The sequence below is a fragment of the Babylonia areolata genome, chromosome 9 (genome assembly GCF_041734735.1).
Source record: "Babylonia areolata isolate BAREFJ2019XMU chromosome 9, ASM4173473v1, whole genome shotgun sequence".
NCBI lineage: Eukaryota > Metazoa > Mollusca > Gastropoda > Neogastropoda > Buccinidae > Babylonia > Babylonia areolata.
The window spans coordinates 17868200-17884071 of NC_134884.1; the positions used below are offsets into that span (position 1 = coordinate 17868200).

The 15872-nt window shown below is 40.9% G+C and overlaps 1 protein-coding gene across 1 annotated transcript; it reads left to right on the forward strand.

The window, feature by feature from the left end:
- The first annotated feature begins 2835 nt into the window (after positions 1–2835).
- LOC143285580 (histamine H3 receptor-like) lies at positions 2836–11989 on the forward strand. Its single transcript, XM_076592974.1, has 4 exons — positions 2836–3082; positions 9192–9352; positions 11440–11712; positions 11930–11989. The coding sequence occupies exons 1-4, from the start codon at positions 2836–2838 to the stop codon at positions 11987–11989; spliced, it is 741 nt and encodes a 246-aa protein (XP_076449089.1).
- Positions 11990–15872: the final 3883 nt, after the last annotated feature.

A 15872-nucleotide genomic window follows, 5' to 3' on the forward strand; every position in this document is an offset into this window, starting at 1 on the left:
TGCATGCTAATTTGCCTGTCAGTTAATTGTCAAAATCGTATCTCTGAGCTAATGATCTAGGGTCGTTATCCAGAAGACTTTTTAAGTGGGTTATATTGTTAGCTGATTTTGTTACATTTAATAGTGCATTCCATCCTTTAACAGCTCTGATGGTGATGGATGATTTGCGAACATTTGTCCTACAAAATTGTGTATAAAAATTTGTATTTGAACTTCTGGTTATATCAGATTTGTTAATTGTGAAAAAAGTGTTAGGGTCAATGTCATCAATTTTGTTTATGATCTTGAAAACGTGTAACGATGGCTCTCGTTCGACAAAGCATGCAGTTTGATATTGGTAACTGCGTGACGTCAGTCAGTTAAGACACACCTGCTTGCATATTTATTTAACCAAGTTACCAACCTTTCACCCCTTCCTGTTTAACTGAATGAACCAACCTGCACTGTCGCATCTATTTTTAGACATAGGCTGCGACTCGCTGAAACATCCCATGGTACCTCCAAACATCGCTGTCGATCAGGATATTTTACTTGGCCTCCGAACGATATGGGGGAAAAAAACAGAAGAAGACATAGGCCTATCAAAGATGATATTTCTGTTAAAACAAAAGACTTAGTATATCTTTCAAAGCAAGATATTACGGGTTTTACAGACTTCCACTCTCGGACGAAAAATCTCCTTGAAGAAAGCTCTCGGTGCCTGTCACATTGACCATCGCCAGTGGTCCGCAGTAGCCGCTGATCGAGAGACCTGGCGACGCACCATCCACCAAGCTGTCTCCTCCTTCGGAAACAACCGCAGGGCCAGCCTTGAGGACAAACGCAGAAGGAGGAAGAACCACGACGCTGCAGCCGCGAACCCAGACCAGACTTTCCCTTGCAACCGCTGCGGCCGACTCTGCTTTTCCCGCATTGGCCTTGTCAGCCATGAGCGTGCCTGCATCAGACGTGGACAACGCCCTTCCTAGATCTTCGTCAGCGAAGCCAGGCCATGATGATGATGACTCTCAGACGACCGTCTGACGGTGGCATTCCAGAACTTGTTCTGGAAAATGTGACATCCGTGATTTTTGCGTCAACTTTTACGTCATGATGAGTCAGTTCGTGCAATTTGTTTGCAACATGTCTTGACTGATTTCGTCAAAAAAAGAAATTACTACATGCCCTGCCTGTGTATTTTTTATGTGATCTTGCGAGCATAGATACATAACTCGAAAACCGGGACCTCAGTGCAAGCAAAGCGAGTTCTTTTGGGGCAGTGAGAACATCTTAAGGTTCATTCTTCTGTTTCCTTTCAGAAAATGCCTGTTCTTTCTTCTTTTATTGTTTAGTTTTGGAGTGTTACATCTTCATTTTCAGTTTGCAATTTCGTTGTGTGTGTGTGTGTGTGTGTGTGTGTGTGTGTGTGCCCGTGTATCTTTCATGGCGATTAACTTTAATGTATTTAGGCATACTTACCTCTTTGTTTTGTTTTTTATATCTTTCATTTTTTTCATTCAAAATTCATGTTTACACAAACCTATTGTAGGCCCGCAAGGACTGAATCAGCACGTTGGGTCAATGAAAATGTCAGTTCGCACGCTTTGATACCTTGAATCCAACCCCCCTCCCCCCTTCTCTCTCTCTCTTTCAGTATATATATATATATATATATATATATATACATCTCTCTCTCTCTCTCTCTCTCTCTCTCTCTCTCTCATTCACTCACTGATGTATATTCAGTCACTCATTCATCATTATCATCGCCGCCGTCGTTATCATTATTGACATAGTATCATCATCATAATATCTAATTGTTCATTTTCTGTAGACTGCAAGTCAGCTTGTCCACCCCATGACGAGCGGTTTCAATACTATTTAAGCTCGGACCAGCTACAAGTGTTTGTTTTTTTTAAATTTTATTATTATTTTTTAAATTTTTAAAAAATCTAATTTAAAAAGGTTTTCCATTAATAATGACGATTACCTTATTCGTTTAAAATGATGACCATGTCAGTAACCGAGATCTGTACTTTGTGGAGGCATTCGCTGTCTGGCTCCTCGATTCAATGAGTATTATCGTTGGTGAGGTGATGTCTTCTTCAGTTGACGGAGTCGCAACAGCCGTGACTGAAAAATGCACTAAAGCGACGAAGCAGTTCAGTGTTGGTCCCCAAGCCCCTTGCTGACTGCCGGCGCTGGGACAATAAGAGAACGAGCCAGTGTGTGACTGTGTGTATGACTGTGTATGTTGGTGTGAGAGAAGGGTCCACGCTATTCGGCCGTTGTTGCTTCATAATATCAATAAAAACGGTTGAATTTGGTGAATATGGACACTGACGCAAGTCCACTTTGAAAAAAGAGAGAGAGAGAAGTCTGCAAAATGACAGACGTGTGTGTGTGTGTGTGTGTGGGGGGGGTGGGGGGGGGGGGGGGGGGGGGGGGGAGAATTGAATATTTATATTTTATTTGTTTTATTTGCTGGATGTTTTCTATCGGTATACGTTGTTGTGCAATACTTTATTGTCTTAATGTGTGCGCATGTGTGGGGGTGTTGGGGTGAGGGGTTGTTTTAGTCAGCTACTGAGAGTTTTTATCTGACTTGTTTTAGTGTATTACATGTTCATTTTTTATGTTGGTGTCTACAACAAGCCTGTGATTGCACACGTTAATTTCCATGTGGATTAATAAAGTGTTTTTCAATTGAATTGAATTGAATTGTCAGCAACGCTGTCACGAATCAATGAATTCCTTGACCCTCTTTGTCTTTCACACTTCCAGCTTTATCTGTTGCAGGTATTATCCTCTAAAAACAAAAACAATAACAACAACATATATATATCAAGGGATAAGATGGTGGTACACTATTCCAACAAGGACGAATCCCGGCCGGCCATTCTTCCTCTGCCCTGGTCCGCCATTGCCATGGTGTGTATGTCTGTGGCCATAGTGACGGCGGTGGGCGGGAACATTTTGGTGGTGTTGTCCTACATGAGAGATCGACGGCTGAGAACGGTGCACAACCTGTACCTGCTGCATCTGGCTGTCTGTGACCTGACCATAGGGTCTGTCAGCATGCCTCTCTACTTCATCTACACGGGTTCGTGAGCCCTGACAGTGTACAGTAGTCATTTCTGTGATGTGTAGCTGCTGGAGGAGAGAACGATAGACAGTGAGAGTGTGAATGAAAGGAACAGGGAGGGGCGGGAAGAGGGGGAGGGGTGCGGGGGTGGGGGTGGGGGGGGGGGTATATATAGACTTACAAAAAAGTAAAGGCCTACTTCGTAAGAGCAGGTGTGTTTGCATAAATTAGGGTGGGGGGGGGGGGGAGGATTATATACAGACAAAAAAAAGTAAAGGCCTACTTCAAAAGAGCAGGTGTGTTTTTATAAATTCTAAAATAATGATAGCAATACTAATAATATATCTATATCTATCTATCTGTCTACACACACACACACACACACACACACACACACACACACACATGCTGCCCTTCTAGCTGCTTGGTCTACCCACTCATTTGAAGATATTCCACAGTGCGAAGGTACCCAACAGAAAGTTATTTTTATGCCCTGTTTTGTCAGTTGGTGAATAATATGTTTTATTTCCATTGTCATCTCAATTCGCTTCTTTGAATTTGGAGATTCTATAGCTTGTAATACTGACTTCGAGTCTACACATAATAGAATTTCACTGACAGTTTTCGGAATGTCTGAAATATAATTTAAGGCCATAAGTATGGCTATAAGTTCAGCTGTGAAAATGGAATATTGTCTACCAATATAGTATAATTTTTCTATTCTAAATGAAGGAATTACAAAAGCCGCTCCTGAATTACCATCTTCAAGAACAGATCCGTCTGTGTATATTTTTAGATAATTAGAATATTGATTTTCGATATGGGAGAGCACTTCAGGTTTTAACAAAAATGGTGACTGGTTCTTGGATAAATCTGTATAATCCATGTCAAAGGTAGCTTTACACTGCTCCCATTCAGGGACTGGTGGAAAAAGTAGGTATTTTTGCAATTTTCTTGTCTTTTGATTCCGTAGCACTAATGATATCTGATGCAAATGTATTAATGGAATTCATAGACTGTATCGTCTTAGCTCTTTTAGCAAAATCTTTTTGTGAACTTAAATTAGCTTCTTCTTTTGAAAAGGTTTCATATGCGAAAGATTTGATAACGAATTTCGCGGCTGAAGCTTTCCTTTGTTCATCAAGAGATAAAACACCTGCTTCTCTGTAGGTCCCTAAATTTGATGTAAGAATGGGCACACCTAGAGCAAGTTTATAGGCCTTACAATCAATGCTTTGCAGCTTCTTTAACAAATGCAGTGGAGCACTGAAAAATACTTCTTGAGCGTATGTCAAGTGTGAACGTACGAGAGAGGTTGCGAGAGATATCAACGCTTTGGTATCTTGCCCCCAGTGCTGTTTACAAATTATTTTAAGGAAATTTAGACCTTTTCTTGCTTTGTTTAGTATATAGTCAATATGATAATTCCACGAAAGCTTTGAAGAAAGATAGACTCCCAAAAATTTAACATATTGTGTATATGTGATGATAGAACCATTTATTGTAAAAACGGGGAGTTTTTCAGGGTCTGATCCTGTATTAAACAGCATCATATTTGTTTTTTCTAAGGACAATTGTAAGCCATTTTCTGTCATAAAGGTGCTGATTTTATCAAGTTCCCGCTGGTATATTTTCTTTATGTAATTCAATGTCCTAGTAGGCGTTTTATTTTTCATTGTCACCTTCATCCATAAACAAATGTCATCAGCAAATTGAACCAAGACTGTATCTTTAGCTAGCTTGTTAGGTAGATCTGCTAATAATATATTGAATAAAATCGGCGAAATTACTGATCCTTGTGGTAACCCCATATGTAATTGTCTGGGGTTTGAGTAGGTATTTCCTATTCTTACTTGTATAAATCTATCTGATAAGAAACTTCTAATATAATCATACATGTTGCCTGTGATACCGATATTTTTCAGTTTATATAAAAGTCGATCGTGCCACACTTGGTCGTATGCTTTTTTCACATAAAAAAAGTCGCTAGTACGTTTTTTCGCCTTGCAAACTGTTGCTTTACCTGTGTAGTCAGTTTGACTAGATGTTCTGTGGAGGATCTACCTTTTCTAAAGCCAGCTTGGTTTATAGGAATTACACTATGCTTCTCACAATAATGAACAAGTCTTTTTAGAACACTTTTTTTTCCATTAGTTTGCATACATGTGATGTTAAGGCAATTGGTCGATAACTGTTTTTATCTGTTCTGCGTTTGCCCTGTTTGTGTATTGGGACAACAATTGATTGTTTCCATACAAGAGGAATGTCACCATCAGACCAACATTTCTTTAAAATTAAGTGTAAGAAATCAGTCAAATTTCCAGGCAAATGTCTCAACATTTCGTTTGAAATTCCGTCTAAACCAACTGTTGTTTTTTTGCTGCCGAGATTTGAGAGACATTCCTTTCTTTCATCTGGTGTTATTTCACTATTTATATAAAGATGATTTACGCTCTCTGAATCTTGGTATATTTCATTTTTCTCTTGGTTTTCTCTGAACTTTCTATTTTCTTCTGACAAACCAGTGTTTCTACTATGATTACCAAACATGTCAGCAAAAACCTCTGCCTTTTCAATATTTGAAGGTAGATCTGTATGGTCCAGTTTAATTGGGCATTGTGGTAAATATATTCCATTTTTCATTGTTTTTAGTTTTTCCCATACCTTTTGCATATCTTTGTGATTGAAAACTTCATTTGTGCAGAAAGACTACCAGTACTGCCTTTTCGCTTGTGCATTAACACTATTTGCTTTATTTTTAGCCTTTTTCATCTCTAAATGATTTGGGAGGGATTGTACTTTTAAGTATATTTTGAATTTTGACTTCTTTTCTTTCTTTGCTGCTTCACAAGCCTCATTCCACCAGATATTACCAGAGTGCTTATGATCTTTAACCGATTTGTACTTGGGTATAGATTCATTTGCAGCGGTGATGACTAAATTTGTAAATTTCAATTTCGAAAGCGCAATACAACTTGACATCCAGTTAGATCTACATGAATACATTAGTTGTATAGAAAATGTATCTAGAAATCGATTTAAGAAATTACTTATAGATTCAATAATCAATATTACCAATGTTGTGTAAGCACAAAGAATGCAGCTAATCCCAAACATTTTCTAAATTTGACACCAGCAGCACATTCAAGACAAATTACAAGTCTAATGTATAGAATTCGTTTAAATGCCTTTCGTACAAAATTTTCTAAAAATATAAAATGTATATGCGGTAAGCAAATAACTGTAAGTCATCTACTCATTCATTGTCCGAGCATAAGACATTTAATTCCTAAAGATGTAGTTGATGACTTTTCTTCCAATATTTCATTAGCCACTGAAAAGATTTTGAATGATTATTCATTGCTTAGAATGTTTTCGGAAATTTTAAACTCCAGTCCAGTTGGTATCCTCCTTTGATGTGTTCTAATTAATGTTGTTATTTATATTTACATTGTTGTAGGTTAATACTTGTTGATATGCATATACATATTCTCCTTCCCATGACACCTCATTCAATACACACCACAATCTCTTTAGACCTTTTTCTTATAATATACTTTTCCTCTGATACATAACATGTATACTTTTTACACTAATGTACACATGCATTCCCTTTCCTTTATCCACTTCCTTACTCCTTTCCATCTAAAAACACTTATAGTGAATAGACGTTAAACTGAAGATAAAACACACACACACACACACACACACACACACACACACACACACACACACACACATATATATATATATATATATATATATATATTTAAATCGAGAGATAATTTAGTTAGGCTCAAGGTCGGTTAACCTTTGGCCTTTCACTGAATACACAAACTGCTGTGCACGCGTGTATCCATGAACAGCTTGAAAAAATGTATAAAACAAAATAAATTAAAAAAGATAAATAAAAAAAGCGGAAGTGAAAATACTATATGGAATACAGGAAAACTGTTTTCACGGCCTTAAACACAAAAATATATGATAATGTATAATGAATAACATTACAATCTCATCATTGAATTGTCAAGGTCTTGGTGGTTACGAAAAAGGAAGAGTTGTTCAATACCTTAAAAAAATGGTATTTCTTACAAGATACACACTTCAGCCAAAAAAAAAAAGAAAAAGATCTGTCAGATCAGAGCTAAATGGGGTTATTAAAGTATTGTTGCTTTTAACAATGCTAGATCTAGAGGAATAGCTCTAGTACTTAACAACAGCTTCGATTTCAAAATCCAAAAGACAGTAAGAGATGAAGTGGTTAATTTCCTCATTATAATGTTGAAAACAACGGGAAAAGACATAACTCCAGTACATATTCTTGGGACAGTTGGGATAATCCACCATTCTTGAGGACTTTAAAAATAAAAATAAAAAAAAGAAGAAGAAAAATAAGACATGGAAATCCCTAACGTGACAATGGCAGGAGCCTGAAATTTGATCAAAGGTTTGTATAGCTGTTTATCTTTTGGGCAGTCAGTGAGATGATTCTTCGAATTTTTATTAATTATATTCTTCAAAGTGAGTGAAATATTATTCCATTGTTTTCCACCAGAATACAGGAAGCTGAAATACTGGATGTGTATATGTTATGCATTGCATGTGGCTGTGTCTGTGGTCATTAGTTTTAAAAGTATCTATAATCATTTTGGAGCATTTCCGTATATAACATTGTGCATGCAAACAACTTTATTTAAGAACAGCCTGTTGTGAAAAGACATCATATTAAGTTTATAGTCCTGGGGGAAATGGAGCTTGATTTCAAAATACTAATTTCAGTGCTCTTTAATACATAAGGTGAATGAATTACATGCATATACAAAGCTGACACATAGTCATTAGTGGCAGAATATGTACACAGAAAAAAGTTTTGGTGAATGGACATTGATGGTTTTTTGACTCACTTTTGTAAACAAAGTGAGTCTGTGCTGTAAACGAGTGTTCGGTTGTGTGCCCGTGTGTGTGTGTGTGTGTGTGTGTGTGTGTGTGTGTGTGTGTGTGTGTGTGTGTGTGTTAAACTTTAGCAAATTCACTTTCTCAGAATACTTTGTCTGCCAATACCAAATTTGGAATAAACAAAGTAGGAAAAAAAAAATGTTCACAGTAATACCAATAATAGGTCTAAGTCTTTCGAGTTAAGCCGTATTTCGGGATCATTAACGATTTATTTTGTTGAGGCTCGATCCGGATAAAACAACAACAAAACAAACAAACAAACAAACAAAAACGACCTGCTTCCCAGTTGCCGGAACTTAGAACTTGGTAAGAAGATGGCATGACATTTTTTTTTCTTTCTTGTTCACAACTAAAAGAAAAGAAATACAAAATCTGGACACAACACATACAGCAACACTACACCATCGGCGTGTTCACTGCATTTGAATATTCTAATGTGGACACTGAATTAACCAGAATGAACATATCAGAAAAAAAATGATATCAGCCGTTTCAGTTTCAATCAGCCTTATCAATGCAGATCTGAAGAACATGTTACAGTTGCCTGAGGCGATGGCAACGTCTCCTTTACCGCGGGATTAAAAGAATTTCTTGGATAATCGATATATATAGTGGAGTAATGGCCTAGAGGTAACGCGTCCGCCTGGGAAGCGAGAGAATCTGAGCGCGCTGGCTCGAATCACGGCTCAGCCGCCGATATTTTCTTCCCCTCCACTAGACCTTGAGTGGTGGTCTGGACGCTAGTCATTTGGATGAGACGATAAACCGAGGTCCCGCGTGCAGCATGCACTTAGCGCACGTAAAAAAAACCACGGCAACAAAAAGGTTGTTTCCAGCAAAATTCTGTAGAAAAATCCACGTCGATAGGAAAAACAAATAAAACTGCACACAGGAAAAAATACAAAAAAAATGGGTAACGCTGTAGTATAGCGACACGCTCTCCCTGGGGAGAGCAGCCCGAATTTCACACAGAGAAATCTGTTGTGATAAAAAGACACACACACACACACACACACACACACACACACACACATATATATATGTATGTGTGTATGTACCTGTGTGTGTGTGAGGGCATGGTGTTTAAGAAGCTTTCAGTTCATCGATATTACCCTCTCTATAAAACATTTGTCATCGTCACATTTGTCGTTGTCATTGTTTCTTTGTTCAGTACAGTACTGGAGGTGGACCCTAGGGGAGGGGCTGTGCAAGGTGTTCCTGGTGGAGGACTCCATCGTATGCTTCATGGCCGCACAGATCGTTGCCCTGGTGGCCTGGGACAGGCTGGCACTGCTCACCCTGGGGTCGTCCTATCAGGAAAGTTCGGGGGATGTGGGGATTGGGGGCTGGGGGGTGGGAGGGAGGGGGGGGGGCTGAGGGGATGGTGGGGAGGGTGGGAGAGGGAGGGAACTCGGGGAGGCGTATGGGAGGTTTGGAAGAGAGTTGTGTGTGAGGCGGCGAGAGAGAGAGAGGTGGAGACGAGGGGGGTAAATGTGAGGTTTTTTTGTGGTGGTTGGTGGTGGTCGTCATGTGTTTGTGAAGCAGAGGTATGGAGACACACCGTGAGCCTCCCGTCGGGAAATGTGGAGGAGGAGCTAATGTGGAAAAGTCGCTAAAGATTAGGCTGGCAGTGGTCAAGCACTTGTGATGTTCACCCTGTAGGCCTTCCATCAGAAAAAAATGGGGGAGGGGAGGGGGGTGGGCGTGGAGAAAGGAGGCAAATCAGATCAGGAAGGTGGAGCAGGGTTGGAGGTGGAAGGGAGTTGTGTGGGAGGAGGCAAAAATTTATGGTGGGGAAAGTGGGTAGAAGGGTGAGGGTTGTGGTGGTTAAGAGTGGTTATGGATTTTGGTGTGAAGCGGGGGGTATAGACAGATGCTTACCCTGGGGGAGGGGCGTGGGAGTGGGGGCTCCTGGCAGAAAAGCGCGAGAGGAGTAGAGAATAGAATAGAATAGATTTTATTGTCATGAAACCGTAAGGTTTATAAGACACAAGTGCAATGGTAAAGAAATCAATGAATGAAAAACACACAATTAATCAGTTAATGCAGTAAATTGCAGCAGCATTCATAAACAAATTTTCCTAATCTTGTTTGTATATATTCATCATCTGTTAGCATCACCTGACTGGGAATATTTCCTGTGTTATTCGAATTTTGAATATCTTTAGAGAAGTTTGGAGGGGGAAAGAGGGGGGGGGGGGGGCAGAAATTAAGCAGGCTTAGATCCTTCATCATTTTTTAAAAATTTTTACTAACTTGTGTAAACAAGGTGAGTCTCTGTAATAACCCGGTGTTCGGTTGTGTGTGTGTGTGTATGTGTCTATGGTAAATTTTAACACGAAGACACAGACTAACACACACACACACACACACACACACACACACACACACACACACACACACACACACACAAATAAACACACGCACGCGCGCGCGCGCGTATAAAATTCGTAACATACATTCATGCTACAGAGATACCAGTATTTTGTGTGTATTGATTCGTTGGGAGGATAAACGAATTATGTGTGTAATTTGCTATGTGTTTGCTTTACTGAGATGTAATATAGGAAAACCGATGCAATATAATCCCTCTCAAGGAGGCAAGCACACACACACACACACACACACACACACACATACACACACACACACACATGACACCTCATTCAATACACACCACAATCTCTTTAGACCTTTTTCTTATAATATACTTTTCCTCTGTTACATAACATGATTTTTTTTTTTTTTTTTTTTTTTACACTAATATTCACATGCATTCCCTTTCCTTTATCCACTTCTTTACTCCTTTCCGTCTAAAAACACTTATAGTGAATAGACGTTAAACTGAAGATAAAACACACAGAACTATACTGAGTATAGATTACATGCATCACAGAAAATACAGTCCTGTTTTGTTTTTAATCATCTGCAAATATGTAACACTATATTTGTAACTCTCTCTGCTATGTGTTTGCTTTACTGAGATATAATATAGGAAAACCGATGCAATATAATTCCTCTCAAGGAGGCAAGCACACACACACACACACACACACACACACACACACACACACACACACACACAGAGAGAGAGAGAGAGAGAGAGAGAGAGAGAGAGAGAGAACTGTACTGAGTATAAATTACATGCACAACAGAAAATACAATCCTGTTTTGCTTTTAATCATCTGCAAATAATATGTAACACTATATTTGTAACTCTGTCTGTCTGTCTGTCTGTCTGTCTGTCTCTCTCTCTCTCTCTCTCTCTCTCTCTCTCTCTCTCTCTCTCTATATATATATATATATATATATATATATATATATTCTCCCTCCACCCCCTATTCACACACACACACACGCGCGTTTTGCGTATGTGCATTTCGTATCAGGTTTATATGTGTCGCCACGTGTTGATCCAGGTTGTAGAAACAAGGAAACGGGCCTACATCAAGCTAGCCATTTGCTGGGTCATCGGCTTCTTGATAAACTCGCCAGGCATCATCCTGTGGGACGTGCTATCCGGCCACTCCGTGATTCCTGTGGACGAATGCGACGTGGAGTACAAAGACAACTTCGTGTATGTCATGGTGACGCAGTTCCTAAGCTTCTTGCTACCCTTTGCTTCCCTGGCCGCCATCACCAGTCTGATGGTGGTGGTGTGGGAGAAGAGAATGAAAGTGCGCCCGACTGCGGTACCAAGGCTGAAAATACAACAGGCATCGCAAAGTGGAGAGGTCAGTGGGAAGGGGACGGTAGAATGTGCACAACATTCTGCTTACCTTCAGGAAACCACCATCAAAACACCATCTACGCGCTTGGAAATCTTTCCATCTTCAAAGTCAAATATGAGTTCCATCCATTCAAGACCGGATGTGTTAACGCGCTCTGGTGTGTCTGATTTCCAAACAGCTGTACAGCGTCCCCAAGCAACCTCTACCTCTGCTACTCCGAAACGTGAAGAGGAGGTGAAAAAGAGCCACAAACAACCGGTGAAAACTAAGCAGAGGAGAAAGACGACTGTGATTATGGCGGGCCTGGTTCTGGCCATGGCGGTATTCTGGTTGCCCTACACCATCTGCACCATCATCCTATCCGTGCACAAGGACTATGTCGACAATTTCCTGCGCGAGGTCTTCGCCTGGTGGCTGTGGACCAAGTCGTGCGTGAACCCTTTCCTCTACGCTTACAACGCTCCTCTCTTTCGCTACAACATTCAGCAGCTGCTGTCTCGTGTTCTACCGTGCAAATTTTCGAACAGACGTTGATTAACTTTCCGAAGTTCTGTCGCGGTAATTGGGTGGGAAGAGTACGACCCATGACAACAAAGTGAATACGGATTTAGCCAAAAAGGGCAAAGTGATCGTGCTGATTTGTATACCGTTTTTGCCACAACCGCTTTCTGTGAAATTTGAGCTACTCTTTCCCGGGGAGAGCATGTGGCCATAGTGCAACACCATCTTTTTTCCCCCCTATTTTATCTGTCTGCAAGTGAATTTAATTTGTTTTATTATCAGTGTGGATTTTTCATCAGAATTTTGCCAGGGACAGCCCTTTCCTTACCAGGGGTTCTTTCACGTGTGCAAAGTGCAGGCTGCACACAGGAAAACGGTTTATCGGCTATTCGGAATGACTAGCCAGCACCCAGACCACAGCACAAGCTTTTGTGGACGAAGGTGTAGAAATCATGGTACATATATGGGAATCAAGCCCGAGGACATTCATTTCCTAGTCGGGCGTTTTACCACTGTGCCACTGCTATGTGTTCAGCAAATGCTGTTGCGTTGAGTTGATCACTTTATGCGCAGGTCAGGCGTCGGTTCACTTTTTCTTCAAAGTATACATCGAGTATGTGATTCCTGTCCGCACGTTTCGAAACTCAAACTGAAACACCCTTTCTGCACAAGTTCTCGAGCTGCAGCTCATTCCTATGCCTCCCCTTATCTATATTTATTTCTTTATCTTATTTTGGGTGGACTTTTTTCTTTACAAGTTCGACCGTTCTGACCCTGCTGTTCAGATAGCCATTCAGGGAGTAAAGACACGGGGGAGTATCAACACTCTCACATGTGTCTGGCCGTTCCCTTGAGAGTCAGTCATCTTGGTGACACATATCGTTCGTTGTTGCTCAAACTACTGGTGAAAGGGCTCCTGAAAGGGGGGAGCGTGTCGATACTCCCCTGTGTCATTACTCCCCCTGCCCGCTGCTCCCCCGGCCTGATACTCCCCTTTCTCGATTGCTAGATAGTGTGTATTGTGTTTTGTCAAAAAAAGAGAGAAAAAAACAACAACAAAAAAACAAAACAAAAAAAACTATACAGCTGTAATTTACTATTAATTTTTCTGAATCTGTCCGAGAGGGTCTAACGAGCCGGGGGAATCATAACACCGGGGACTATCGAGCTGACCACAAACGGAAGTACGAATGCCTTCCATTAGACTGCACATTCACAATACACTACTGGAATAGTTCAGTGATTGTAAAATAGGTCGAGTTCTCTCTCTGTCTCTGACCCCCCCCCCCCCCTCTCCCCTGTCCCCCACACCGCCCGACCCCAACCCCTTTCCCTACTTTGAGATTGTTCCTTGAGTTTCCCGTATAGATAAATGCCATACAGGTAGAGATAAACGCTCCTCGTACAACTGCAGACGTCGGTACTTTGACTGTTGAACCCACTTCGTCAAGGATTGAAGGGTGAAGTCGGTGCATCAAGAACTACATGTTCTAGTTTCCTCTCCATTAGACAGCGTCCCCACCTGACGTGTTCCGTGCTATCTTGTGGGGACAGGCCACGACCCACACTTGTAAAGCGGTATCGAGTTTTTATGGCGGCAATCGGATTAGGACGAGAGGCCGTCTTGTGTCTACACACAGGGCAAAACATGGGCGTATCACGTTGCAAACTGCAAATGTGCGCATCGCGTTGTCCCACATTCGGGTTCTCCATCCCTCCTACACACATACACACACACACAGTGGTTACTGGCACATCCTTGCAAACCTGTTGTTGTCCTGACTCAGTACACGTATGAGGAAAGCGCAGAGAGTATCTGAAAGTCCTATTTTAGCGTCCTAAATCCAGGGACCTATATTTTACCAGCAATTTTTGTGCATAGACAAAACGAAATTACCAATAGTAGACGTTGTAACCAATTTTCAGTGGTTGTACGTTGATTCACTCAGTTTTGATTCGGATTCAGTCACTAAACTAACGTGCCGCCTCTTTGCTCTTTCGGCCTTTCGGCCCCGCGAACCACGAAAATGTAAACAAAAAGCAAGGCGGCTTGGGACAACAAGTATCCGTTCGGGTTCATGTTATGGGTCATTTCTCGTCGTATTGTGCCTAGTTCTTGATTAGAAGGTTCGATTATATGCATCATGCCATTTCCATTGCAAAACACGCGAAAATTTTCGTTCAAATAGGTGCAGTGATTTAGGACGCAAAGTAGGACAATACCGGAAATAGCATGGCTAGTTAATTAGAGCGAGCTGCACACAATAAAAGAAATTCGTCCAGTATTTATGTGTTTGAAAGAGCCACTGTCTGATAATCTGGTGTGCAAGGGTGTAACTATTCGTTAGGTGTGCCATATTTGATGAGAGAGGGTGTGTTTGGATTTGTGTGTCTCAGTTTTGTTGTTTTTTGTTGTTGTTTTTTTTGTTTGTTTGTTTTTGCATTGGGTGTGGGGATTGAATTCGCAAAGATGTTCCGATGGCAAAGGCTTTTTTTCAGGGAGTAATGAGGAGTCGGTAAGCTGTGTGTACAAACGTTCATTTTATTGATTACTTCTTTTCCTTCTTGTTCGCCTTTAGCTTTTCATGTCAGTCCAGCCCGTCTGATGAATGATGTCGTCCTCTCCAAGTCCTCTCTCGAGCCATGGAGCCTGTGAGTGTGCAGTAAGGTTGGTGTCGGTCACATGGTGTCTCTGAGCTGTCTCAGCAGGGGACAACAGTACAGTGAATAGTCTGAGGGCATAGTTTCCCCCCAGTCAGTCCAAGGAGAGCAATGGAAGGAACAACAATCGTTGGGTGACCCAGATCGCCTGAATGAACAGTGAACAACCCCCCCCCCCTCCCCCACCCCGCCAATTCATAGAGGATCATCATAGCATATTCCCTTTCTTTTTCTTTTTTTCTTTTGTGACGAAAGTTTACAATGCACCAAAACATTTTTTCTCCATCCGCACCTCTTTTTTTTTCTTTTTTTTTTCAGAAGATAAGCATTTTCACCCCAAAGTTTCCAGGCATCTCTAATAGGCTGTTGCAACTTTTGACAGCATCTTCATCCCTTCTGCGCGTGTTTTATGAAGGGAAGGCCGTATCAACCTCCCCCACGGAATTTCTGCAGGTCATTTAATCTGCACCCTGGCAAAAGTTCACAGTGGCGGGTTCCCATAGTGGTTGTGATCGATACTTTGGCGGAGCTATGGAGTTTTCGGTCTTCTTTCCCATCATCTGTTGTCTGGCCTTGAAGAGGATCTAGTTAAATACAAGTGACTGTAAAATGTCTCTTGTCTCCGCCCTTTCTAAACACACACACACACACACACACACACACACACACACACACACACACTCATATATTTACTTGCGATATGCTAAAATGTCATGTACCTGTACTGGCATCTTTCCCAATGCAAGAAATATTGGACTCTTCGCTTTTATTTTTCGATTTAAAAAAAAAACTATTGTTGAATAGTCCAGTTAGATTGTTGTTATAGCTTTTTTTTTTAAGGGGAGGGAGGGGGAAGTGTAAAGAAATCTTTGACTTTTCACTGTTTGATTTATCTCTTTTCCTTTCTTTCCTTTTTTCCCCTTCCAAATCTTTGTAAAATAGTCTAATTGGGTTGTTGT